Source organism: Narcine bancroftii, chromosome 3 (assembly GCF_036971445.1).
Source record: "Narcine bancroftii isolate sNarBan1 chromosome 3, sNarBan1.hap1, whole genome shotgun sequence".
In the NCBI taxonomy this organism is placed as follows: domain Eukaryota; kingdom Metazoa; phylum Chordata; class Chondrichthyes; order Torpediniformes; family Narcinidae; genus Narcine; species Narcine bancroftii.
Window position 1 is genome coordinate 329713628 of NC_091471.1, and position 26357 is coordinate 329739984.

The 26357-nt window shown below is 52.4% G+C and overlaps 2 protein-coding genes and 1 long non-coding RNA gene across 7 annotated transcripts in view; 2 read left to right on the top strand and 1 right to left on the bottom strand.

Moving 5' to 3' along the window:
* The window catches only part of LOC138759190 (IQ motif and SEC7 domain-containing protein 3-like), a 63357-nt gene extending 49958 nt beyond the window's left edge, over positions 1-13399 (top strand). The window contains exons 3-5 of the mRNA XM_069929246.1: positions 5875-5997; positions 9631-9717; positions 12289-13399. Of these exons, the coding sequence (XP_069785347.1) occupies positions 5875-5997; positions 9631-9717; positions 12289-12361 (283 nt within the window). The 3' untranslated portion in view covers positions 12362-13399. The remainder of the gene's footprint in view (positions 1-5874; positions 5998-9630; positions 9718-12288) is intronic.
* Positions 13400-16214: 2815 nt separating this feature from the next.
* LOC138759191 (uncharacterized) overlaps positions 16215-26357 on the bottom strand; it is a 111809-nt gene continuing 101666 nt past the window's right edge. For both annotated transcript variants that reach the window (XR_011354652.1, XR_011354649.1), the window contains exon 5: positions 16215-16672. This is a non-coding gene — a long non-coding RNA (uncharacterized lncRNA). The remainder of the gene's footprint in view (positions 16673-26357) is intronic.
* The window catches only part of LOC138759189 (IQ motif and SEC7 domain-containing protein 2-like), a 43499-nt gene continuing 35564 nt past the window's right edge, over positions 18423-26357 (top strand). The window contains exons 1-2 of one of the 4 annotated variants that reach the window (XM_069929244.1): positions 18423-18526; positions 23375-23654. Coding sequence is in view for 2 of the 4 variants with exons in the window: in XM_069929242.1 (XP_069785343.1) it covers positions 22602-22714; positions 23375-23654 (393 nt within the window). In the remaining 2 variants the exon portion in view is untranslated. Of the gene's footprint in view, positions 18527-22466; positions 22715-23374; positions 23655-25293; positions 25362-26357 lie in introns of those variants that run through there. The other 3 variants (XM_069929242.1, XM_069929245.1, XM_069929243.1) reach the window with 3 other exon arrangements.

Genomic DNA, 26357 nt, shown 5'->3' on the forward strand with positions numbered 1-26357 from the left:
GAGGTCGACAGCATCGAGTCCACGCTGCTGAAGATCCAGCTGCGCTGGATGGGTCACGTCTCCAGAATGGAGGACCATCGCCTTCCCAAGATCGTGTTATATGGCGAGCTCTCCACTGGCCACCGTGACAGAGGTGCACCAAAGAAAAGGTACAAGGACTGCCTAAAGAAATCTCTTGGTGCCTGCCACATTGACCACCGCCAGTGGGCTGATAACGCCTCAAACCGTGCATCTTGGCGCCTCACAGTTTGGCGAGCAGCAACCTCCTTTGAAGAAGACCGCAGAGCCCACCTCACTGACAAAAGGCAAAGGAGGAAAAACCCAACACCCAACCCCAACCAACCAATTTTCCCTTGCAACCGCTGCAATCGTGTCTGCCTGTCCCGCATCGGACTTGTCAGCCACAAACGAGCCTGCAGCTGACGTGGACTTTTTACCCCCTCCATAAATCTTCGTCCGCGAAGCCAAGCCAAAGAAAAGAACCTAAAGCAAAATGTTAGTTGGGGGTATGGAATGTTGGAGTAAGGGGCCTCCAAAGTAGTTCTGACTGTTGATGGTAATACAACACATCCATATGTAATCAGATTTCAGATTTATTGTCAGGAGAGTCTGTAACACAACATCACATACAGCCCTGAGATCATTTCCCCTGCGGGCACGGCAGAATTACCACTTAATGGCAGTGCAAAAAAAACTACTCAAGGTAAACAGATAAAGAAATGTGAACAAACTGACTGTGCAATACAAAGAGGGTAAAAATCAATAAAGTGCACAATAAGAGTACTTAAATGAGTCCCTGATTGAGTTTGTCATGGAGAGTCTGATGGTGGAGGGGTTGTAGCTGTTCCTGAACCTGATGGTGGAAGTCTTGTGGCCCCTAGACCTCTTTCCTGACAGTAGCAGTGAGAACAGAGCGTGTGCTGGTGGGGATCCTTGATGATTGCTGCTGCTCTCCAACGGCAGCATTTCTGTAGATGTTCTCGATGGTGGGAAGGGTTTTTACCTGTGATGCAGCTGGTCAGCACACTTTCCACCACACATTTGTAGAAATTTACCAGTGTTTCCAACATCATACTGAACCTCTGGACACTCCTGAGGAAGTAGAGGCGCTGATGTGCCTTCTTCACGATGCCATTAGTGTTTTTGGTCCAGGAAAGATAGTGATCACTGGATTGTACACCTCTGGTTCCCAACAATCAACTCCTTGGTTTTGGTGACATTGAGCGCGAGGTTGTTGTTGGTGTACCATTTGGCCAGTTTTTTTTTTAATTTATTTTTCACACTATGAACCATATTGACCAAAATACACATAAACATTTCCCTCTTGAATATACACAGTGTCATTTTCTCCCCTTTTCCCCTCTCCCTTCCCTCCCTCCCTCTTCCCCCCCCCCCCCCCCCCACTCCCCACCCACTCAACGTTCAACATATATGATACGTTAAACCATTTGGCCAGGTTTACGATCTCCATCCTGTATGCAGACTCATTGCCCTTTTTATACAACCCATGAGCATGGTATCGTTGGCAAATTTGTAGATTGTCGTACCGAGCCACATGGTCATAGGTGTATAGCGAGCAGAGCTGGGGGGGCGGGGGGGGGGGGGCGGGAGAAATTCTTACCCATCCTCATTGAGGTGAGGAAATCCAGGATCAAGTTAGTCTATGTCTTTTTGTGGTTTGTCTGCTTTTTAAACTGGGATGGCCTGCATTTGGCAGTGGGTGTTTCTGCAAGGATGGGAACCGCACATGTCTGAGGGTTGGGTTGAGCAGAAAGAACCCAGCAGACCAGGCAGTGTCTGTGTTGACTGATCATTTCTTCCTGTGGATGATGTGCACGCACTCCCTCCAGCCGTGCAATTTTTGAACTTGTGTATGTCTGAACTATAGTGTACCCATAATCACGTTTGTGTGCGGGGAGTATTTCAGTTTGTGTGTGTGTGTGGAATTTAGGTTAATAAGAAAATCTGTAGATGCTGGGGTTGAGGTCCGTGCACAGAAATGCTGGAGAAACTCAGCAGGTCACGTAGCATCCACAGGAAGTAAAGAGCAGTCAGTGTTATGGAGTGAATCACAAAAGACTCCAGGAGCTGTGTTTTTGGGCCTGAGCCCTTTGCCGGCAGTGATGAAAAGGTGCTGGGAGAGGGAAGGTGGGAAAAGCACAGGTGGGAGGGTAGAGGTGATGGGGGAGAGGGCAGTGGGCTACAAAAGATAGCTCTCTGAGGAGGAAGTGGGTACGGAACCGGAGGGAGACAGAGGGGTGGGTTTAACGCAAGTTGGTGCTGTGGTACAGACAGCAGAGAGAATAGTTGGCATTGTTCCTCCAATCTGTGGGAGGCTTCGATGAGGCCATGAACAGACATGTCGGTGTGAGCAATTCATGGGAGATCCTTACTGTTGCAGCAGACAGAGCAAAGGTGCTCAACAAAGTGATCTTGCCTGCATCCAGTCTCCCCAATGGGGAGGCAGTCACATCCAGATGCAGTAAATGACCACGGCGGCTTCACTTGGAATGTGGGGTGGATGGTGTGCTCCACAACAAGAGCAGGGGAGACAGTCACCCACCTCTAGTAAGAGCGTGTGGAGAAGGTTCATCCCCTGCAGCATGACAGGACAGAGTCAGATATCCAAAACTGCCTGAAGACCATCAACTCGGTGACAGACACCCTTTGGTCTACTCAAAACTTGGCCTTCCAGTGCACAAAGATGTCAGTGAGGGAATCCTGCCGACTGATACATTCCAGGCTGCAGGAGTATGTGCTGAGGGACGCACTGAGGCTTGGTGCAGCTAACGTGAGGGTGCTGTGGGGAAGGTCCAGTCTAGAGTCTTCCCATTACTGGGCATTGAGGGGCTTAGACCAAGAAGAGAAGCACCTCAAACAACAGACGGGGAGAAATGAAGAAGTGCCACAGAAGAGGATTAATATGATGTGTACGTGAAGGAAGTACAAGGCTTGGCATGGCATTCTTATGCACACTTTTTTTTTGTCGATAAAGTTTATTTTTGGAAAAAAACATGGAGTGTACATGTGTGGGTTAGAGAGGAGCTGCCAAGGCTCTTCCTCTTCCTCCCTCTCCCTCCCATTCCTCTCCTCCTTCCTTACCTCCCCTTCCCTTACCCTCCCCATCCCTAACCTCCTTCCATTGCCCTCCCCTCCTCTTCCCCATCCCTCCCCATTTTCTTTCCATTCCATTCCTTCCTCACTCTATCCCCTCACCTTGATTGTCCCTCCGCACCCACCTCCCTTTCCTGTTGCCTCCCATTTTCCCTTCCTCCTTTCCCCACATCCTCCTCTTCCCATTTAGCCTCTTCCCTCCCTTATTCTTATTCTCCTCCCCTCTCCCTTCACTCTCCCTCCCTCTTCCCTCCCCTTTCCACTTCTCCATCTCCCTCCCCTACCTTCCTCCTCTACTTCCTTGCTCTTACAACCTTACTCTCCCCTCCCTCCCCTACCCTTCCCTCACACTTCACCCTCTCCTTTCTCCTTCATCCCTTCCTCTCCCTTCACCCTTCTTCTTTTCCCATTCTGCTTCAACCTCCCCCTTCCCCACCCCACCACCTCCCTCCCCTTAACTCCTTTCCCTTTCCCTTCCCATTCCATCTCTTCCCCTTTCACCCTCCCATTTCTCCCTTCCCTCCCTTCCACTTTCTCCCCTTCCCCTTCACCCCTTTCCTTCCCCTTTCTCCCTTCCTTCCCCTTACTCCCTTTCCTCTTCCCCTTACCCCACCCCTTTACACTTTCCATTCACCTTCCCTTCTTCCCCTTCCCTCCCACCACTTCTCCTACTTCTCTCCTTAACCTTCCTTCTCCCCTCCCTTTCCATCACCTTCCTCCTCCCTTTCTCACCCCTTACTCTTCTGTCCCTCTCAACTCCCTACCCTCTCCCCATCCTCTTTCTCCCCTTCTCTCCCCTGCTCTCTTCCCCTCTTCTCCCTCCCTTTCCCCTTCCTTATCTCTTCCCTCTCCCTTTCACCCCGCCTCCCTCTTTCACACCCTCCCTCCCTTTCCCCTTGCTCTGATTTCCCTACATCTCCCCCACCCATCCTCTGACTGCCCTCCTCCCTCTACTCTTCGCCCCCCCCCCCCCCAACCAGTCTACGGAGTTCCCATCTCTCTAGCCCTGCACTCCTTTCCGGTGGGAGTGTGTGCCGAACCCTGGGGAGGGATTATACATCAAGCGATGGAGTAATTATCTTAGCCTGCGAGAGTCAGTTAGTTAATCAACTCAGCTGTAATGAAAAATCCACAGGCCCTCTTCTGAACAGACGTCAGCAGATGTGGGCCTGACGTCCTTACTGGGTCCTCCTTTTGTAAGTGAGCAGTGATCATTTTGTTCCTGGAGATGCTCCCCTCACTCCCACCACACTCCTCGGGGGATATCTGTGTCTTGGCTTCTGAGGGTTTATGTGACATGCATTGAACAATATTTCTAACAACGGTGTCCAAGAACAAATCCATCAAACTTTGTGGATGATGGAGTGGCCCTGGGGTTTCGAGGTGGGGAGGGGGTGGAGAATCGTTCTCTGCAGGATCCCACACCTCTCACCTGCTTTGGGAGTCACATTGGTTGGCCAGATGACACCAGAGATATGTTTGAGAGAACAGACAGACTGGCTGAAGGACTAATCTGCCTCTGTGTACTACCAAATGTACACGGAGCCTTACAATGGTGCAGATTTCAGCCAGGGAGTAGGCGTTGTCACTCAGCTGTAATTGTAACAGAGAGATCGATTTTATAAGACCTTCAGACACAGGAACAGAAATAGGCTGTTCAGCCCATCAAGTCTGCCCCACCATTTAATCATGAACTGATCCATTTCCCCAAACTGCCTGTGGCAACAAATTCCATAGATTCACCACCCTGTGGCTGAAGGGAAAGGTTCCATTATTGTCACATAATACTACATTTAGAATGTAATATATGTTTCTCTACAGTAAGGCAGACAGAGAGTCGCCACTTTGTCCAACACCCTTCACAGAAACCTACAGCACCTGGTGTTCCAAGGCAGTTTCCCCTCTAAGTACTGACCAGTCCTGAGTCTGCTTATTTTCCAAGATCAGACAATCTCGGGTGTATTCAGGCTATTAGCTGTTCTAAGTAGACACCCTTCAATCCTGAAGTTGCACCCGCTTATCCTAGACTCTCCCACCATGGGAAACAACCTTTCTCCATCTACTCTGTCTTGCCTCTCAACATTCAGAATGTTTCAGTGAGATTCTTCCACCCCCCCCCCCCCCCACCATTCTCCTAAATTCCAACGAGTCCAGGCCAAGAGCCGTCAAACACTCCTCGTATGATAACCCTTTCATTCCCGAAATCATCCTTGAGAATCTCGACTGAACCCTCTCCAATGTCAGCACATCCTTTCTTCAACGAGGAGCCTAAAAACTGCTCACGATGTTCCAAGTGAGGTCTCACCAGAGCCTGAAAAAGCCTCAACATCACATCCCTGGTCTTATATTCTCTTCCTCTTGAAATGAACGGCAGCATCACGTTTGCCTTCTTCACCCCCAACTCCACCTGCAACTTTACCTTCAGGCCATCCTGCACAAGGATTCTCAGGTCCCTTTGCATCTGGGTATTTTTAATTTTCTCCCCATTTAGAAAACTGTCTGACTGTTTAATTTATTGACCAAAGGGCACGACTGTCCACTTTCTGACATTGTATTTTATTTGACACTTCTCTGCCCGTTCTCCTGATCGAAATCAGAAACGGCCCCAACACCGACCGCTATGGAACACACCACTGGTTACTTGCAGAATCAGTCTGAAGGCTGACATGTCCATGAAGGGGGCAGGCTCATGAGAGGCTGAGTGGGTTCTTCCTGTCCCTGTGTAACAGCCTTCCTCCCTCTGCCGTTGTTTCATTGCAGCCAATGGGTTCCAGGTGTGCCAGCCCTACCCACCCGAAGCTCTGAGGTGTCTGTGAGGAACCTCAAGTTATCTCGACCACGGTCCACCAGTGGCCAGTTCTGTGTGTGGGTGACACAACGCAGGTGACAGAACCTTTTGCCTCCCTTTGCCACAACCACTCCTGCGGAGAGAGTGATCCAAGGTTCTCCAGCAGATTAACGGGGAAGAGACTGTCTCCAGTGGTGAGGCTCAATGAAAATGGGGGAGGATTAGGGTGTGGTTAAATTTTAATTTAGATGTACAGCATGGTAACAGGCCATTTTGGCCCACGAACCTGTGTTGCTAAATTCCAATTAATATTCACTCCTGGTATGTTTTTAATGGTGGGAGGAACTGGAGTCCCCGAAGAAATCCCACAGAGACATGGGGAGAATGTACAAACTCCTTTCAGACAGCGCGGGATTCAAACCTCAGTCCCGATCGCTGGCGGTGTAACAACATTGCACAAACCAGGTCAAGACACCTGACAGATCCAAAGAGGGAAATTACTAAGAAGGTTCACACACTTGCATCTCAAAGTGCTGATTGTTGCAAACAGGGAACACAGTGTGGAAACAGGCCCTTCAGCCCAACTGCCAATGCTTTCCCCTTGTCCCTCTAAACACATCCTATCCATATATCCGTCTATATTCTTCTTAAACATTGCAACAGTGCCTGCCTGAACCCCCTCCTTTGGCAATCTGTTCCATACACCCACCACCCTCTATGTTTAAATGTTCTCCCCTGTTAAAACTCTCTCCCCTCACCTGAAACTGGTGTGCTCTGGTTGCAGATTCCCCTACTCTGGGCACAAGACTCTGCAATCACCCAATCCATTCTATTCTTATTATGAGATCACCTGCATTCATCCTGCGCTTGCTCAGCCTCTCCCCATAAGCTCAGACATCTCTGCTCCCTCTCATCTATCCTGTGGCACCACGCTAAAATGGGGTATCACCAAAGTCATGTATAACTGCAAAATGACCTCCCAAGTTCCATGCTCAATATGCTGATGAGGTTTTCAAAAACTCAATACTGTCCTCTGATTGATAGAATTGAAAATACTTATCCTGCATTGTCTTAAAATAGAAATTCCCATAAGTCTACATATGGTGCAGCTCAGCAATTCTGATGAAGACCATTGAGATGAAAGCCTTTTGACAACTCTATCTGCCTGAGACACCACTTTCGAGGTACTATGTACCTGTGGAGTAAACCACAAATGTCTACAGATGTTTACTGATTGAAGTAAAAACACCAGGCTGGAGAAACTCAGCCGGTCATGCAGTGTTCTTTAAAAAGTAAAAGATACAGAACCAACGTGTCGGGCTTGAGCCCTTCAACAAGGTATGAAGCGCTTACCTTGAAGGGGTCAAGCCTGACACATTGGTTCTGTATCTTTATTTTTGCTATATAAAGGACACTGCATGACCGGCTGAGTTTCTCCAGCATGGTGTTTTCATTATGTACCTGTACTCCTCAGTCCCTCCACTCTACAACACTCACCAAATCCTGCCATGAGTAGGTCCTTATGTTAGACTTCCAAATATGCAGCACTTCACACTTCTCTGCATTAGATTCCACCAACCATATTCTTCTGCACAACTGCTCAAAATCCTTTCCAATCTTTGGCAACCGTATTCACTCTCTGCAGTTCCAGACAGTTTGGTGTCAGCTGTAAATTTGCTCACCAAGCCACGTACGTTACCATTTAAATCACTGGAATCATATTGTTGTAATGGACTTGCAAGGGATGGGGTGATTCCAAGATCGTTTGACATAAAGACCTTCCAACAGGTGCTGAGATGGTGTTACTTGTTGTTCAGGACCGAGAAACAGATGAGCTCCAGAAATTGGATTGGCTGTGCGTAGGCTCTTGGCAGTAGATGTGGATGGGGTTGGGCACCAGATCTGCCATATTTGTCACCGGGACACCTGCGGCCTGTTTGGGTGGGGGGGGGGGGGCTAAAGAGCAATGTGTACTCCTTGTGAAATCACCGGAGGATGCTTATGTCTGAAGGTTTATTTTTACTGGACTCTGAACTCATTTGCCTGATTTTGCTTTAACCTGAAATTTCTTATCTGCGCTGCTGTGACCTTGGTGGGCTAGTGCTTTTCTCCTGTTTATCCTTTGCAGGTTTAGATAATCTTTGAGGGGCATCACCTCCCCTCGTCTGCTCTGTCTCTGAGTCACTGGGCCCTGTTCTCCGAACCTGGCTCCTGAGCGTGCATCACTGATCAGCGGGTACCTGGTCACATTGAACAGGTCACTCGTGATGTTTCACTGCTCTTCTGGCCTGGAGGTGACACATCTGCCCCTCTCCAACACCTTCCCCCTCTGACCAGTCCACAGGTGTCAGAGGGGAGAGGAAATGCAGGGACACAAAATTTATCCAGATTCTTTTCACATTGAATGCCCAGCATGTGAAATATAGATCCACCACATTTTTCCCCATTCCACAGAGTGACCCAGCCACAGACAACCTCATAGTGGCTGTCGCACCTCGCCCTATCATTGATTTTTACCAAACTCACAGTGCCATTCCCATGGTAGGGGCAGCGTTCAGAGGGGAGTACTGCCACAGACCAACATTGCAGGGGAGAATGTGGGAGCAAATCAACATGGGACTGAGTGAGTGAAACTCCTGGGAGTCATGATCTTCAGACCATAGGCATGGGACTAGTTTGTCACGTTAGTAAGCACCACCCTCAGGCCAGCACTAATGAGTTGGTGGCTGTTAGAATGACCATCTCCCCACCACCCACCACATCTGGTCATGGCCCCTCACAGGAGCAGCACAGGGACAATGTCTGGCAGGAGGGGCTGAGGTGGGAGAGTGACCAGAATCAGCAAATGAGTGAGGGGGATGGAAAAGGGATGAGAATGGAGAATTGAGGAGGTGTCAGGGAAGGGTTGCAGAGTCAGGGAAGAGTGTAGGGGACCAGGTTTGCAGAGGGAGAGGTGTCGGGGACCAGAGGGGAGTTGCAGATGTAGGGAGAGGTGTAGGCGACCGGGGGGTGGGGTGGGGGGTGGTGGTTACAGAGACAGGGAGGGGTGTGGGGGAACCAGAGTGGGTTACAGGGATGGGTGCAGGGGATCAGAGGGGGTTACAAAGATAGGGAAGGCTGTGGGAGACTGGAGGGGGTTACAGAGGCAGGGAGGGGTGTTGGGGACCAGAGGGGATTACAGAGACAGGGAGGGGTGTAGAGGACTGGAGGGGGTCACAGAGTTAGGGAGGGGTGTGGGGGACCGGAGGGGGTTTCTGAGGCAGGGAGGGGTGTGGGGGACTGGAGGGGGTTACAGATCCAAGGACGAGTGTATAGGCCAGAAAGGGTTACAGAGACAGGGAAGGTTTGGGGATGCAGGCATGGGGTTCTTCTCCTGCTGGCCTCACTTGTCGAATATGGGCTGAAGACCCCTGCGGACCTGGCCACCACCATTGTTCCTCAGCCCATATCCCACGCTGCACTGTGACTTGCCTTGGCCCAAGGATCTGAGCTGTGTGTGATGTGATCTTTGCGTCTCCTTCGGCATCAGCCAGTTTGCTTTACTGTGTTCTGTTCTGTCCTGGCTGTGCCTTCATCTCATCCCGTATCTGGTATTTGTTCTCGTCTTAACCCTCCCTTTCTCTTTTCGTTCCTCTGTTCCGCACTTTGATTTTGCCTGCTTGCCTGTGGCACCTTTGTTTCCCATGGTTATAGTCTTTGACTGTGTGTATTTTCTTCTCACACTGTAGGTCAATAAATACTCTCCACCAGTTTTGCTGCTATCCATCTTTGCACAACACCCACCTAGGTCACCCCGTGAGACACACAGATTACAGGTAAGCTTAGTCTACCCATGTGCTGCCTCTGCCGGCTCCCCACCCATCCACGCTCCTTCCTTAGCTCACCATCGCCAACCCCAACCGTACCCATATCTGCTCACTGCCACCAATGAGTTTTCTATTCATGGGCAAAACAGGCGTTTCTGTTTCACCGCCTCCCGTTTCCCTTCCCCACCCCTCCAGGTAGGTCAAACGCTCTTCCTCCATCTCCCTCGCACCAAGTTGCATCATGGCCCCACTTCACTCCTTCAGCCCAGCACTGTGGGAGCCAGGTGTACATGTGACTACATGGATTGGTGCTGCTTGGGATGGGGATGGGGGTCTGAAGGTCCCCAAATACAACAGGCTCACAATTCTAGATCCTGCCCCAGAGATCCAGTCACATGGATGTTCCCATATACCCAGTTCAACCACTCCATGTATAGTTCCCCAGAAAGCCCCTGTAAACACCGACATGCTCCCCAGGACCCCTGTAAACACTGATGCACTGGGACCCCTGTAAACACTGGCACACTCCCCGGGATCCCCTGTAAATACTCACATACTCTTCAGGATCCCCTGTAAACACTGACACATTCCCCAGGACCCCTGAAAACACTAACATGTTTCCTGGGACATCCTGTATACTAACCCCCGGGATCCCCTGAAAACACCGGCACACTCCCCAGGACCCCCTGCAAACACTGACATTGTCCCCAGGACCCCCTGTAAACATTGACACATTCCCCAGGACCCCCTGAAAACACTGACATGTTTCCCGGGATGCCCTGTAAACAAAATCCTGAGACCCCCCTGTAAACGGTAAACATCAACACACTCCCTGGGACCCCCTAAAAACACCAACACACTCCCCAGGACTCCCTGTAAACACTAACATATTCTCCAGGACCCCCTATAAACACCAACACACTCCCTGGGACCCCTGTAAACATTGACACACTCCTTGGGATCCTCTGTATACGCCAACACACTCCCCGGGATCCCCTGTAAACACCAACACACTCCGCGGGGACCCCCTATAAATACTGACACACTCCCTGGGACCCACTGTAAACACTGACACACTCCCCGGGACCCCCTGTAAAAACTAACACACACCCGGAACCCTGTCCTGCAATCCTCAATAAATGCTGACATCTCCATCCTGTGTGAATACTAACACATTCCCAGGAACCCCACCCCAGCAAATAGTCCCTTCCAACAGCCCAAAACTCAGCAGTTAAATCAACGTATTTTTACATGTAAAAACCACATGCCTGCTTTCGACGTTGCTTGCTGCGATCAGTGTATGCATGGCCTGTCATTATGGATCAATCAACGACCACACGCTTGCAACCAATTTCACTGTGCAGAGCCATGCTGGGGAGGGTTATCCAGGGACCGCGGTGGGGAGGAGTTGAACTTCAGTGGATAGTCAGTGACATGGGGGAAAGGGGTGTGAGGGGGCGATTAATGTCAGTGACATGGGGGGTGAGGGATCACTGAGGGAGGGGGGATTAATGTCAATGACCCCGGATGAAAGGGGTCCGAATGAAAGGGGTCCGAATGAAAGGGGTCCGAATGAAAGGGATTAATGTCAGTGACTCCAGGGGGGGAGAGGGGTGACTGAGGGGGGAGGGATTAACGTTAGTGTCCCCGGGGGAGAGGGATGTCTGTGAGAGGGGGGATTAACATTAGTAACACTGTGGGGGAGAGGGGTGACCGAGAAGGGGGGACAATGTCAGTGACTACGGGAGGAGAGGGGTCACTGCAAAGGGGGGGATTCATGTCAGTGACTATGGGGGGGGGGGAGAGGGGTGACTGAGGGAGGGGGGATTCACATCAGTGACCCCGGGGGGAGAAGGATGACCGATGGAGGGGGGATTCACGTCAGTAACTCCAGGGGGAGAAGGTTTACTGAGGGAGGGGGGTTCACATTAGTGATTCTGGAGGGAGAGGGGTGACTGAGGGAGGAGGATTAATGTCAATGACACTGAGGGAGGAGGATTAATGTTAGTGACCCTGGGGGGGGCAAGGGGTCCCTGAGGAAGGGGGGGATTAACCAGTGACCCTGGGGGGAGAAGGGTCCCTGAGGGAGGGGGGGATTAACATCAGTGACCCTGGGGGGGAGAAGGGTACCTGAGGGAGGGGGTATTCTGAGGGAGGGGGGATTAACATCAGTGACTTTGGGGGGGGGAGAGGGGTCACTGACGGAGGGGGATTAACATTAGTGACCCTTTGGGGGAGGGGGGTCATTGAGGGAGGGGATTAATGTCAGTGACCCTGGGGGAGAGAGGGGTGACTGAGGGAAGGGAGATTAACGTCAGAGACCCCGGGGGGAGGGAGGTCCCTGAGGGAGGGGTGATTAATGTCAGTGTCCCTGAGGGAGAGGGGGAACAGGGGTGGATGACTGCTCTCCCTGGGAACACACACCCCCAGCAAGCATCTCAACTGCCCTTCAGTTCCCTGCTGTACTCCCAAATGGACCATAGTGGTGCTCGGTCGCTTGCCTATATAGCCTGGGATCGACTACCCCGCTCCGTCCAACTTCTCTCCTCTCTCTTCTCTCCCTTCGCTGCTGGGCCACAGGGTCGAGGACGACGACGACATTCACCAGTTCTGCTGCCCTGCCTCGGAATGCAGTAGCCCGTCGTCAAGGTAACCAGGGATGGACGACTGGCTCTAGCCTCGCCTGCCCTGGCCTCCCCTCCGATCTCTGTCCTCGGCCCTGGCCGAACCCCACGTCCCACCTGCATGGATGAAGATGGTGGGCGACAGTGGATGGAGCCAGGGTGTGTATCTTGTTGCACCCCCCCCACTCTCTGCACCCCGGCCGTGAGCCCCCTTGAATCCTCATCTCCTGCACCAGCAATGCTCTGGGACCCATCGATCAGCTGGAGGGTGCAGAACAGCGGACTTGGGAATGTGCCCTCCTTGCCCCCTCCACCCACTCCAGTCAGGGTGGGGAAACAGTGGATGTTTCCCCCCACCTCACCCTGCCCTGCCCGTAGGAGATCCCCATCTCCAAAGCAGAGCCATTGTGTGTGTGGGGGGGGGGGGGGGGGTGTGGTGGTCACCCTCTGCTGGTCCTGGAGGGGGAAAATAACCAGGGAATTGCCTGCTCACTGAGACTCACCTGGTGTTCCACATGGAGACAGGCCATTCAGCCCACCATGTCCCTGCTGACCCACGGGCACCCATCACCTCCAAGTCCTTTCACCGAGGTGTTTCAAGTTCTGGTGGTCCGTGTTAGCTTGAAGTAACCGACCGGTCTGAGCTAAATCTAGGGCCCTTCCTCCCCCACACCCCCCCAATGAGTTGGTGGGGGTGATCCCAGTCAAGGAGGGAGCATTTCCTGCTACCCATAACACTCCCACTGGGATGTTAGAGCTCAGCCTCTCTGTACCACTGCCCCCCCTCCCTCCCATTTTTGACACTGAGGTCCCTGCTGTGGCCCACACTCTGTAAACTGCACAGAGTCAGTCCTCCAGGCACTGCAGGGGTGTGGGCTGCCCAGAAACAGGCCTGGGGTGTTTCCTCCGTGGAGCACTCAGCAAGAGCCGCCTCCTCTACCCCCTCCCCCTCTGCTCCCAAAATGTCTTTGTAAATGCCAGCGCTGTGCAGCCAGGGAATAAAGCAAAAGTGTTTCTGTCCCCAACGAGCTGTGCTGATTAAACATAATACCTGGTCGGACCAACAAGGTGTGGCTGCCTCTTGCTTTCTCCACAGTGTGGGTCGCTGGGGTGGGGCGGATACAGTAGGTTGCTGAAGTGGTGGGACCGTGTACAGACATGGGATGGCTCCAGCCAGCACCCTGCGGTATCCAAGTGGGACTCACGGTCAACTGGCTGGCCAACAGTGGCTGGACCTGGTCCACCAGCCCCTGGCCATGGCCAAATCTGCAGATTGCTGAAGTTTGTGGGCACTACATTGCCTCGGAATACAAGCCCCAGGCCTGTTGTACCTGCTGGGTTTCCTTCGGACAGCACATCACTGAAAACACTGCCTCGCTTTGGAGGGGTGGTAAGGAGGGGGTGCAGGATGTGGGGGGGGGTGTGGGGAAGGTGAGGGGGAGCTCAGCACCACGGGAGGTGCGGAGAGGAGGGAGCTCCACATTGAGGGAGGAGCAGTGAGGGAGTTCCATGACATGGGAAAGGTGATGCAGACCGTGGTGGGGGGAGGGGGATGGTGAGAGAGGAACTCCGTGCTGCGGGAGGGGCAGTGAGGAGGGAGCTCTACACCATGGGAGGCGTATTGAGGAGGGAGCTCCACACTGCGTCAGGGATGGTGAAGAGGAAGCTCCACGCTGAAGGAGGAGCAGAGAGGAGAGAGCTCTGTGCTGAGGGAGGGGCAGAGAGGAGGGAGCTCTGTGCTGTGGGAGGGACTGAGGATGGAGCTCCACCCTATGAGAGGGGTATTGAGGAGGGAGCTCCACACTGCGGGAAGAGTGGAGAGGAGGGAAGTCCACACTGAGGGAGGAGCGGAGAGGAGGGAGCTCCACGCTGAGGGAAAGATGTTGAGGATGGAGCTCTGTACTGAGGGAGGGTTGGTGAGGGTTGATATTGAGGAGGGAGCTCCACGCTGAGGGAGGTATAGTGAGAAGGAAGTGCAGACCACAGGATGGATGGGGTGGGGTGGTGAGGGTGGAAACGCTGCAGTGTTATACCACAGTTTAACATAAAATGAAGACACAGTGGTGAATGGTGTCAGGGCTAGAAGTCCCAAGTTACAGGATCCAGTACTTTCAACATGGACACGTCTTCATTACTTTCATAAATCATGCATGCTGTGGTCTTCAATAAAGGTAATGGGATAAAACATAGGCATACCCTCGACCGGGAACTCAGTATGGTTTGACACTTGGACAAAATGTGAATTCTTGGGACCTCCAAGAGTGCTGAGAGCCTTCAAAGTAGAAGTTCCCTGCAGACAGAGGATTGACACAGACCAACGCTCTTCAAGCTGTGAGATGCCAGGTACTGTGAGCCTGTTCTGCACAGATGGCAGAGCCTGTTACAGTTAGAGTTAACTTTCAGTGAACAATCGTCTTTGCTCTGTGGAGGTGAAACATGGAACTTTGCAGACACTGTGACTTGTAGTAAAACTCACACGATCTCAGCGTCCACAAGAGGTCAAAATATAATACTGACATTCTGTGGAACCCTGACCTGTTCAGAACAACATGTCTTTCGTGAGATAAATACACTGCGGCACGCCAATCGAGCAGCTTCAGTATGGGAGAAAGAACTGTCGATACTTTGAGCTGAATGAAGGGCCTTAGCTTGAAATGTTGACCCTTCTCTTCCTCTCTCTGATAGTCTGCGACCTACTGAGTTCTCCAACAGATCGTAGCATGTGCAGTGCTACAATGTTCGGAAATCTCTTCTGTACAGTTAGAAGATGGACGTGGGGTTTATTGTCCTCACACAGTCAGAGGTAGCGCAAACTGATCATTGGGCACCAACCGAGAGATGGGATTTGGGCAGAGATTGCGGAGTAATATATAAGCGGGAGAGATTAGCAGGAGGGCCTGAGTGGGGTTACAGAGAGAAGGAGGGCTGTAGGGGACTGGAAGGAGTTACAAAGACAGGGAGGGGTTACAGAGACAGGGGGGCTGGAGGGAGTTACAAAGTCAGGGAGGGGTGTAGGGGATTGGAGGGGGTTACAGAGACAGGGAGGGGTGTAGGGGACTGGAGGAGGTCACAGAGACAGGGAGGGGTGTAGGGGACCGGGGGGGGGGGTTTACAGAGATAGGGAGGGGTGTAGGGGACCGGAGGGGGTTACAGAGACAGGGAGGGGTGTAGCAGACTGAAGTACATTGCAATTAAGGAGAAAGTGAGGGTTGCTGAAGGATTTGAACTCAAAAGATGGAGATTGGGGCTCGAGGTGGTACGGGAACTGGGAATGAGGGACAGCACTTTTTACAGAGTGGAATGGTTGGCAGTCAGGCCAACCCAGATGGGCTGGGGCCTAGCTTGTCTCAGGTGGGTGGACAGCCGTGGGACATGAAGGACCAGGGAACAAAGGGAAATCTGGACATTAACTGGCAGGATCAGCACGAGGAGTTACCAGAAAGCTCCTGAATTGGTACAAGGGATATGAACAAAGCTTCTGGGTTGGAAGATTGCAGACCTACTGTGGACAACCTCCAACAAAGCCCACTGGTGTCATGAAGCAGGGTGGGGAGATTAGTGCTGCACCTGGTCAGCCAGATGCTCTGCTCTTCAATGAAGAGTCAATGTGGTGTTGCATGTCTCTACAAGATGATGCCTTGATTTCAGACTGCACAGACAAAACGAGAGACTGAGAGACAGAAAAACTCTGCAGGTTGTTTCCAGAATGTCTGGATGAATTGTCTATTAGAGACTCTGAATAAACACTGTCTGATCTCCACAGATTCTGCAAGGCAACTTGATAAATGCTGCTGGATGTCCCTCGATAAATGCTGTATATTCTCCAGACTGTGAGAGAGCCTGAGTCCCCAGAATCTCAGAGATGCTGAAGAAATACCGCGTTATTTTTTTGGGGAATGCGAGGTGCAAGAACAAGTACTGAGGGATTTTTCACAGTGTCTGACATTGAACCAAAATAAATAAAGCTCAATTTTCCACAAAAGGGGCCACGCCTTCTCTCCCATGTCTAGTGGGCTGGATATTTTATTTGGGAGAGTAGAGATTCTTTGCTATTAATAGAGGAGAATGTGTCCCCAGAAAACACCAGCCTGTGTCGGACTGCTAATAAAGGATTATTCAGCCTACTTGCATTCTCCAGCTGTGTGGCTCGTCAGTTGACAGCCCTGCCTTTGCGCATGGATCTCTGCTCGAACATGCTGACAGTTTCTGACCACCCTGATCTGTCGAGCAGGTAACTTCCCTGGCCGGCCATCCGACTGGCTGTGAGACGCTTCACTCTTGAGGCTCGTCCGTGTCAGCTTGATGTGCAGGTCGCTCAGTGGAATCTTGCTCGACCTACCCTGCAAGACAGTGCGAGTGTATGTGAAATCACCTCTCACTATCTCCTGCAACCGGGCAGCCCACTCCTGTGGTCTAATTGAAGTTAATGATTGGATGAGTGGCAGCTGGAACAAAGGGAGCTTTAAAATTCCTGGGAGTCAATTTCTTTAAATTCCCTTGAGCACCATCAGTCTGTTGTGGGCTGGGTCCAGCCTGCAGGAGTGGCTCACGGAAGGGGTGTGCAGCGATGAAGCAGGGCTCAAATGCGCCAAGTTCCAATGGCCTCTGCCACCAGGGTGAAGCTGATCCCTACACATTCCTGGACAGTCCAAAACACCCATCCTCTCGCACAGAAACCCCTCACAATGCCACAACCTGTCTCTCTCCTGTCCTGGACACAGGTCTGCAGTGTGAAGCCCTGCTCCAGAAAGGGTCAAGATTCCTTCTCCCTCCTTTCATCCTCCACCCCCTCCTCTCTCTTACCATTCTCTCCCATTCCCTACACGTTTTCCTCAGTTCTTTCCCTCTCTACCTCACTGTCCCCCTCACTCCCCACCCCACTCCCTCCACCCTCTCCCATCAACGTCAGTGGGGAAGGACCACAAGGTTTGGCCATTCATGCCTTGAAATTTGGGAATAGCAGGAAACGAAAGATGGACATGGGAAGGTGACCCTGTAACTGGATGGCACGGGACAGGCACATAAACACAACACTGTCAGTGGAACCCATTCCTGCGCCAGCAGGAACCACAGATTAGCCAGGTGACACCAGCCTCTATCAACATCACCCCCCACCCCCCCACCACCATCAATGTCACCCCCACTGTAAATAGAAGGACCCTGTGGTCCAAATCCACACATCCCTCAAGGTCACCGTGCAGGTTGATCGGACAGAAGATCTATGGGACGCTGGGCTTCATTAGTCGGGGATTGAGTTCAGAAGTCGAGAGGCCATGTTGCAACTCTATAAATCTCTGGTGAGACCCCACTTGGAGGATTGTGTTCAGCTCTGGTCACCTCATTACAGGAAGGATGTGGAAGCTACGGAGAGGGGGCAGAGGAGATTCACCAGGATGTTGCCTGGATTGGGAAATATCTCATGGGGCAAGATTAGCAGAGCTGGGACGTTTCTCTTTGGTGTGTAGAAGAATGAGAGGAGACTTAATTTACAAGATTCTGAGAGGCAGAGACAGGGTGGACAGCCAGTGCCTGTTTCCCAGGGCCGGATCAGCAAACTCTAGAGGACGTCCAAAGTAAGGGGAGGGAAGTTTAGGGGTAAGGTTTTTTTACACAGAGAGTGTGGGGGCCTGGAATGCCTTGCCGGGGGTGGTGGTGGAGGCTGGAACATTGGGGGCATTTAAGACACTCTTAGACAGGCCCACAGTTGGAAAAAAAATAGAGGGTTACTGGGGAGGGAGGGTTTAGTGTTTTTTTTAAGAAATATATGGCTTGGTTGGCACAACATCAAGGGATGAAGGGCCTGTACTGTGCTGCAGTGTTCTATGATCCCCCTAATTGTCGATGTAACTCCTTTGGGAGTGTGAATTCCTCCTGTGTCTCCTCAGTGTGAATCCTCCTCATACATTGTCTGCCTGCTCCTGGTTAGAGCTGTTGCCATGGGTGGAGGGAGGGCTGAACACAGCTGGGCGAGAGGGTGTGAGGTTTCTGCAAGAGTTAACAGTGCATTCAGAGGAGCTCATAACTTCCCACAAGGTTGGAAACCACAAGGGTAACTTCCTGGGTGTCTGCATCATCGCTGGGTTCCGCTTTCTTCCTCAAAACAGGGAAAGGCAAGGGTTGGCAGGGTGTTCGACACTTGCCTTCGTCGTAGGGCTGCGTGTTACTGGTTCCCGAGGTATCACCGAGGCACCAAGGTGAGTCGCAAGATGGCAAAGCTTCCCCAGTGCCAGCTGCAGGCAGTGCTAGGAAAGGGGCCCAGTGAGGGACCTTGGGCAGTGAGGGACCTCAGGCAAAGATTAGTCCAGGAGTGGAAAGACAGACAACCAGCCCACTGTACATCAGTCAGGTGTTGAGGGAACTCTATGCAATGGGAGGGGCGGTGAGGAGGGAGCTCCATGCTGTGGAAGGGGTGGTGAGAAGGGAGCTCCGCACAGTGGGAGGGGCGGTGAGGAGGGAGCTTGGTACTGTGGGAGAGGAAACAAGCATGAACCCTGCATTACAGCCCTGGAGACCTCAAAGCAAGGACAGGGCTCGGGGGTGTGAGGCGTGTTTGTGGGCGGGATGGAAGTCTGTGGAGAGAATGACAGGGGTATTCCCACTCTCCTCCCCTTCTCCCAGGCCAGGATGAATCAGTACAGTACCGGATAAGATGAAGGGGAAAGATCAGTAGGGGGTTGGTAGTGGTGGGAGTAGGAAAGCAGGGACGGAGATGTGGGGAGAGCCATAGGCTGGCCTGTGTATGGGCAGTCTCAGAGCGAGGAGGGTGGAGGTAAGGCCAGCTGACCCTCCAGCATGTGGTGCCTTGTGTGTGCCCTGGATAAAACCCCTACCCTGGTGATGGTCCGCCCCTTGTGATGGGAAGGCCAGTTCGTTCAAGCTCCTAGTCTCTTCTCAGCACCCACCCCCAAACTCAGCCACACTGCCACGCTTCATTCATTTTCGTCTCCCATGCTCTGCTGCTCTCATGCTCGCTCCCTCTCCCTTCTCTCCTCATCCTCTCCCCTCTCCTCCCCTTCCTCCCTCCCACTCACTCTCCTCCCTCTCATTCTTCCTTTCTCCTCCTCTTCCTCTCCTTCCTCCCTCTCTCCCCTCCTTCCCCATCCCTCTTTCCCTTCCTCCCTCCCTCTCCCTTCTCTCATCCTCTCCTCTCTCTCCTCCCCTTCCTCCCTCCCACTTACTCTCCTCCCTCTCATTCTCCCTTTCTCCTCCACTTCCTCTCCTTCCATTCTCCCTCTCTCCCCTCCTTCCCCATCCCTCTTTCCCTCCCTCTCCCTTCTCTCATCCTCTCCTCTCTCCCCTCCCCTTCCTCCCTCCCACTCACTCTCCTCCCTCTCATTCTCCCTTTCTCCTCCACTTCCTCTCCTTCTATCCTCCCATCCTTCCCCATCCCTCTTTCCCTCCCTCCTTTGTGCATCACCCTGATTACCTTCATCTTTTGACCCAGCCCACGCTCCCTCTCCCGATGGGAACACTTGAGGTTCTCATCACATCTCTCCAACGAGGCCTGGAGGACATTGTTGTCTCTCTTCCCCTATCCGCTTGTCGAATCCTTGCTGTGATGGGAGTGCTAGGGAGGGATTCTGGCATCCGGACCCAGTGTCGGTGAAGGAAGGGTGATACATCTCTGAAACAGGATGAATCAGTACAAAGGGTGGCAATCCCCTCCTCCCCTGTGGGCGTTGGAGGGAGGGAAAGGAGCCAATCGAGTGGCTGTGGCCTGATGCAGAGCCTCATGCAGACAGGTAGGTGGGCAGCATCCCATTGTGCTCCTGCCCCGTGCCTTGTAGACGGTGAGAAGGTCTTGAAGAGAGGGGATAAGGTGTCACTCACTCCCCACAGGACCCACAGTCCCTGACTGCTTCCTTCCTGGGAACTCCCTGGGAAGAGCAGACAGTCCTAAAATTGGTTAGCACAATGCTGACCCAGGTTCAAATCTGGCGCTGTCTGTATGGAGTTTGTACGTTCTCCCCCGTGTCTACGCAAGTTTCCTCTGGGTGCTCCGGTTTCCTCCCCCCTTCATTGGGGAGTATGGGCTCATGGGCCGGAAGGACGTGTTACAGTGTTGTATGTCTAAAATTAAATTTAAAATGCAAGTTACTGTAGGGCTGAGCAAACCAGGGTGTGAAATCCTCATAAATTACATTGATGTGAATATCTGACATTGCTAGTGGCTATTGCTCTGTGAACTGGGGCTATTTGCCAGGGGTTCTCCAGATGAGCTGATGCTTTTCAGGATGTTAAGAGGTAATTGGGAGACTATGGGTGGGGATAAAGTGTTCCTGGTGTTTGGGGAGTCTGGGCCCAGAGTTGTGGCCTGGGATTCAGGAACGGTGGGAGGGGTGGGGGAAACACTTTAACTTATCTGGATAAAGAGGCGGAAGGATGGGTCACTGAGTTTGGAGGAGTTGTGTTTGGAGCTGAAGGTTGTTGAAGGTTACAAGAGGATCTAGGCAAGATGTGGAGTCAGGCAGAGAAGTAGCAGATGGAGTTCAATCCGGATCAGTGTGAGGTGATGCATTTTGAAAGGACAAACCAAAAGTGTTAATGGTCGGTAACTGAACATTGTGGAGGAACAGAGAGACCATGGGGTTCAAATCTGTACATCCCTCAAGGTCGCCACACGGGTTGATAGGATAGTTAAGAAGACCTATGGGACGCTGGGCTTCATTAGTTCAAGAGTTGAGAGGTTATGTTGCAACTCTACAAATCTCTGGTGAGACCTCACTTGGAAGATCGTGTTCAATTCTGGTTCATTACAGGAAGGATGTGGAATCTACGGAGAGGGTGCAGAGGAGATTGACCAGGATTGGAGAATGTGTCTTATGAGGCAAGGTTAGCAGAACTGGGACTTTTCTCTTCGGACCATAGAAAGATGAGAGGAGACTTGTTAGAGGTCAACAAGATTCTCATAGGCATAGACAGGTTGGACAGCCAGCACCTGTTTCCCAGGGTGGGATCTGCAAACACCAGAGGACATCTGTACAAAGTGAAGGGAGGGAAGTTTATGGGTGTTTCTTTTACACAGAGAGTTATGGGGGCCCGAAATGCCTCGCCAGGGGTGGTGGTGGAGCCTGGAACATTAGGGACATTGAAGTGGCTCTTAGACACACGGATGGAAAAAAGTAAGGGTTACAGGGATGGTAAGGTTTAGTACTTTTTTTTTGATAGGAATATATGGGTCGGCACAACATTGAGGGCCAAAGGGCCTGTATTATGCTGTAGTGTTCTGTGTTCTCACTGAGGGCAGGAGTGGTTTGCAGCTTTCTCCTGCAATGGGGATTGTTTGCTTGACTGTGGAAGGCAGGAAAGATGTGGTCACACTGAATGGGAGGAAAGTACTGGGGGGTAGATGGGAGAGAGATGCACTAAATGGCCTCTTGTCCATGAAACAGGTTTCTCCTGAGAGCAGGAGTGGGCTTTGGAGGAGTGTGGTTCTGAAAGGGGGATGAGGGCTCAGGGAGGGTCAGGAGGAGGACCAGGGCTCGGGGAGGGTCTGGGAGGAGGATGAGGGATCGGGGAGGGTCTGGGAAGAGGATGCTCAGGGAGGGTCTGGATGAGGGCTCGGGGAGGGTCAGGAGGAGGACCAGGGCTCGGGGAGGGTCTGGAGGAGGACCAGGGCTCGGGTGGGTCGGAGGAGGACCAGGGCTCGGGGAGGGTCTGGGAGGAGGAGGATGGCTTGGGAGGATCTGGGAGGAGGACGAGGGCTTGGGAGAGTCTGGGAGGAGGGCCAGGGCTCATGGTCTGGGAGGAGGGCCAGGGCTCATGGTCTGGGAGGAGGGCCAGGGCTCATGGAGGGTCTGGGAGGAGGATGAGAGTTTGGGGAGGGTCTGGGAGGAGGACCAGGGCTCAGGGATGGATCTGGGAGGAGGATGAGAGTTTGGGGAGGGTCTGGGAGGAGGACCAAGGCTCAGGGATGGATCTGGGAGGAGGATGAGAGTTTGGGGAGGGTCTGGGAGGAGGACCAAGGCTCAGGGATGGATCTGGGAGGAGGATGAGGGTTTGGGGAGGAGGACGAGGGCTTAGGGAGGAGGATTAGGGTTTGGGGAGAGTCTGGGAGAAGGACCAGGGCTGGGGACGGTTTGGCACCAGGTCTGAGGTTGTAACCTGACACAGAAGGGCTGAGTTGGCAGATCCCTGGTCCCCTCAGCTGATTGACGGAGCTGGGAGGAGCCAGCCACCAGCTCTTGTTTTCTTCCTGTTTGGTCCAAGTTCGGTAACAGGGATTCTGTGCTATTCCGGACAGACGGCGACCCCCCCACCCTCCACACCATGGCTCGGCTGAGCATGCCCTCGCTGGGATCGGTGATGGAGAGGGCAGCTGCCTTGGGCAGCTCCCGCAGGGCCCGGAACGTCAGGCCGGCCAGCAGGGCCCTGCTATGCACGTAGGTACAGCAGGCAGGCAGGGCTGGGACATGGCTCCCAGCGACGGAGAAATGTGGTCAGGCATGGGGGAGGGGGAGTCCAGCGGGGAGTGGGATACAGGGGATGGGAGGGGAGTGTGTGAGAGAGAGGCAGAGAAATAGAAAGAGATAGTCAGAGAGAATGAGAGAGAGAGAAAGTCAGAGATTGAGAGAGGAAAATGATTCTGGTCGGGGGATATGTAGAGGTGAGGAGTCAGAGTGTGAGTTTGTGTGCATGAGGGTGGGAGTAGAGGATGAGGGGCTGGAGGAAGTGAGGAGAGAAGGGTGAGGTGAGAGGAGAGGAGGAAAGTGATAAGCAAAGGGTTAGAGAGAGTGAGAGTCAGAGAAAGAGAAGATGATCATGCGGGTGAGCAGTTTGTGTCTGTGTGAGTGCAGCTGGGGGATGTGACACCCATTTGCCCTGGGCACTAGAGGCCCAAGGAGGGTGGGGCCAGCTCGACAGGCCGGATAACTGCTGTTCCGGCATCATGGGCTCCAGGATGGAGGTGGCGTGGAGTGGATCCTGCCAATGACAAGGAGTCTGGTGGGCTTCCCCCACCCCCCGTGTGCCAGCCTGCAGGGGCTGTCAGCCAGCGTGGCCTGGACAGTGCTGATGGACCCTATGGTTTCTCCCCTCTCCAGTGTGGAAGGAGACACACAGAGCAGTGACACCGGGACAATTGTGGACAACCCCTGCAGTCAGACCCCCTACCGGTGCCAAGGCGAGGGAAAGCCGGACCAGTTTGAGCCCCCGCCACCACCCCATGGGCGCCCCCAATGCCCCGAGTTCCAGTGGGCACAGCGGGCGAGGCACCAGCCTGCCAGCCTAGCGCTGCGCAAGCAGGAGGAAGAAGATGCCAGCAGGCGGCCCAAGTCCCTCTCCGACAGCTATGAGCTTTCGACAGACCTGCAGGACAAGAAGGTAGGAGTTACCCACGCCATGCTGACCCCTCCGTGCTCACTACCCCCTACCCTGGCCCCTCTCGTTACCCTCCCATCCCCCACCCTGACCCCTCCTGTCCCCCCACCCTGACCCTTCCCAACCCTCACCCTGACCCCTCTTATCCCCCTCCCATTCCCGCAGTCTGACCACTCCCGTCCCCACCCTGATCCCTCCTATCCCCCAACCACCCCTCCAATCCCCACCCTAACCCCTCCATTCCCCCCACGCTTATCCTACCCTGACCTCTCTTGTCACCCTCCTGTCCTCCCACCATGACCTATCCAATCCCCCAACCCTGCCCTTCCCATCCCCTCCCATTTCCCCTACCCTGACCCCTCTCGTTCCCCTACCCTAACCACTCCTGTCCCCCCTTGTCTGCCAAGTTCACCTCGTGCCTTATTACAGACGGTACGGAATTCGAACCCTGGTTGCTGGCGCCGTAACAGCGTTGCCCTATCTGCTATAGCCCAGTTGTAGGTTCATTTGGATGAAAATGATTCAACTCAGCTGTGAATAAAAAGTTAATTCAATATCAGACCCCCTACCGGTGCCAAGGTGAGGGAAACCCGGACCAGTTTGAGCCCCCGCCACCACCCCATGGGGGCACAGCGGGTGAGGCACCAACCTGCCGGCCTAGCGCTGCGCAAGCAGGAAGAGGATTCTTTAATTCTGACAGCAACATACAAATTCTGTACTCAAAATTTCACCTTTGAAGGACTTCCACTTAGCAAGCTCATCTTGCCAGAAAGCAACCAGTCACATTCACAGCCACCAGGTCCTTTCTGTTCCCATCAAAATCAGCCTTGACTCTCAGCCCGAGGACCTGACCTATCCTTTTCCATGATGGATTGACTCGTTCCCTAACAGGAGACCCAATATTGCAGTTGGGACCTTCATTGTTTGATTTAAGAAATGCTCCTGAACACATTTGACAAATTCATCCAGCCCTTTTACAGTGAGGAAGCCCCAGTCCAGATGTGGAAAGGTAAAATCACCTACAATCACCACCTCATGTCTGCCAGCTCTCTACAAATTTGCTCCTCTATTCCTCAGTTCTACCCACATGGGCTGAGTAGACAACCCCTAGAACCCAAGAGGACAGAAAACAGGCCATTTGGCCCTTCTAGTGTGTGCAGAAACATTCTGCTGGTCCCACTGACCTGCACCTGTTCCATAACCCTCTAGACCTCCCATCCATGTATCTATCCAATTTGTTTTTAAAACATCAGAGTGAGCCCACATTTACATTAGACATCAGCACATTCCACATTCCCTCCCCTCTCTGAGTGAAGAACTTCCCCCTCATGTTCCCCCCAAACTTTTCCTCTTTCACCCTAAAACCATGTCCTCTTGTATTTATCTCCCCCCATCTAAGTGGAAAGAGCCTACTCACATTTACTCTGTCTGTCCCCCTTATATTGTGTAAACCTCTATCAAATCTCCCCTCATTCTTCTGTGCTCCAAGGAATAAAGTGCTAACCTGTTTAACCTTTCCCGATAACTCGTCTCCTGAAGATCGGCAACATCCTAGTAAATCTGCTCTGCACTCGTTCAATTTTACTGATGTCCTTGGGATCAGGTCCGAAAGCCTCCAATGCATCCTCTTGCAGGTGAAGTCATTGGGAAAAACACAGACTAAACGCGAGAGGAACTCAGCCGGTCTCGCACCGTCCGCAAGAGGAAAAGGTACATCACTGACTTTTCAGGCCTGAGCCCTTCTTCAAAGTGTAACCAAAAAGCAGGCTGGGGAGAGAAAGTGGGGGGGTGGGGGGAGGAGGAGCCCAGACCAACAGACTAAAGGTGTTAATTGGATATGATAAGTGGAAAGGTGGGAATTGATAATGGCTCTGTGGAAGGAGGAGGGAAAAGGGGAGGGAGAGCGAGAAAAATTTAGAGGAAAAGAAAAAGGGGGTCGAAGATTGGAGGGAGGGGAACCCTTCTTTCTCAGACTTTATTCAGATGCCTGACTACTTTTTGCTTGTCCCTTGAGGAAGGGCTCAGGTCCAAAACGGCGGTGATATATCTTCACCTCCAATGGATGCCGCAAATCCGGCTAAGTTCCTCCAGCATTTAGTCTGTGTTTTCACTACAATCCTAGCATTTGCAGACTCCCCTGTTTCATTTCAAAGTCATTCCTACAAGAGGAGTTTACCACTGCCCCAGCTGCCATTAGAACTTCAAACACTACAGCGCGGGGCAGGCCCTTTGGCCTTTGATGCTGTGCTGACTGATATATTCTGACCAAAAAAAAAATATTATAACCCTCTATTTTTCTTCCATCCATGTGTCTCTTAATTGCCCCTAATGTTCCAGCCTCCACCACCTCCACAAGGCATTCCAGGCCCCCATAACTCTCTGTATAAAAAAATATACCCCTAATGTCTCCCCTAAACTTCCCTCCCTTCACTTTGTATAGGTGGCCTGTGCTGTTTGTTATTAAATCTCTTCTCATCCTTCTTCGCTCCAAAGAGAAAAGTCCCAGCTCTGCTAATCTTGCTTCATAAGACTTGTTTTCCATTGTAGGCAACATCCTGGTCAATCTCCTCTGCCCCCTCTCTGTAGCTTCCACATCCTTCCTGTAATGAGGTGACCAGAACTGAACACAATCCTCCAAGTGGGGTCTCACCAGAGATTTGTAGAGTTGCAACATGACCTTTCGACTCCTGAACTCGATCTCCCCCG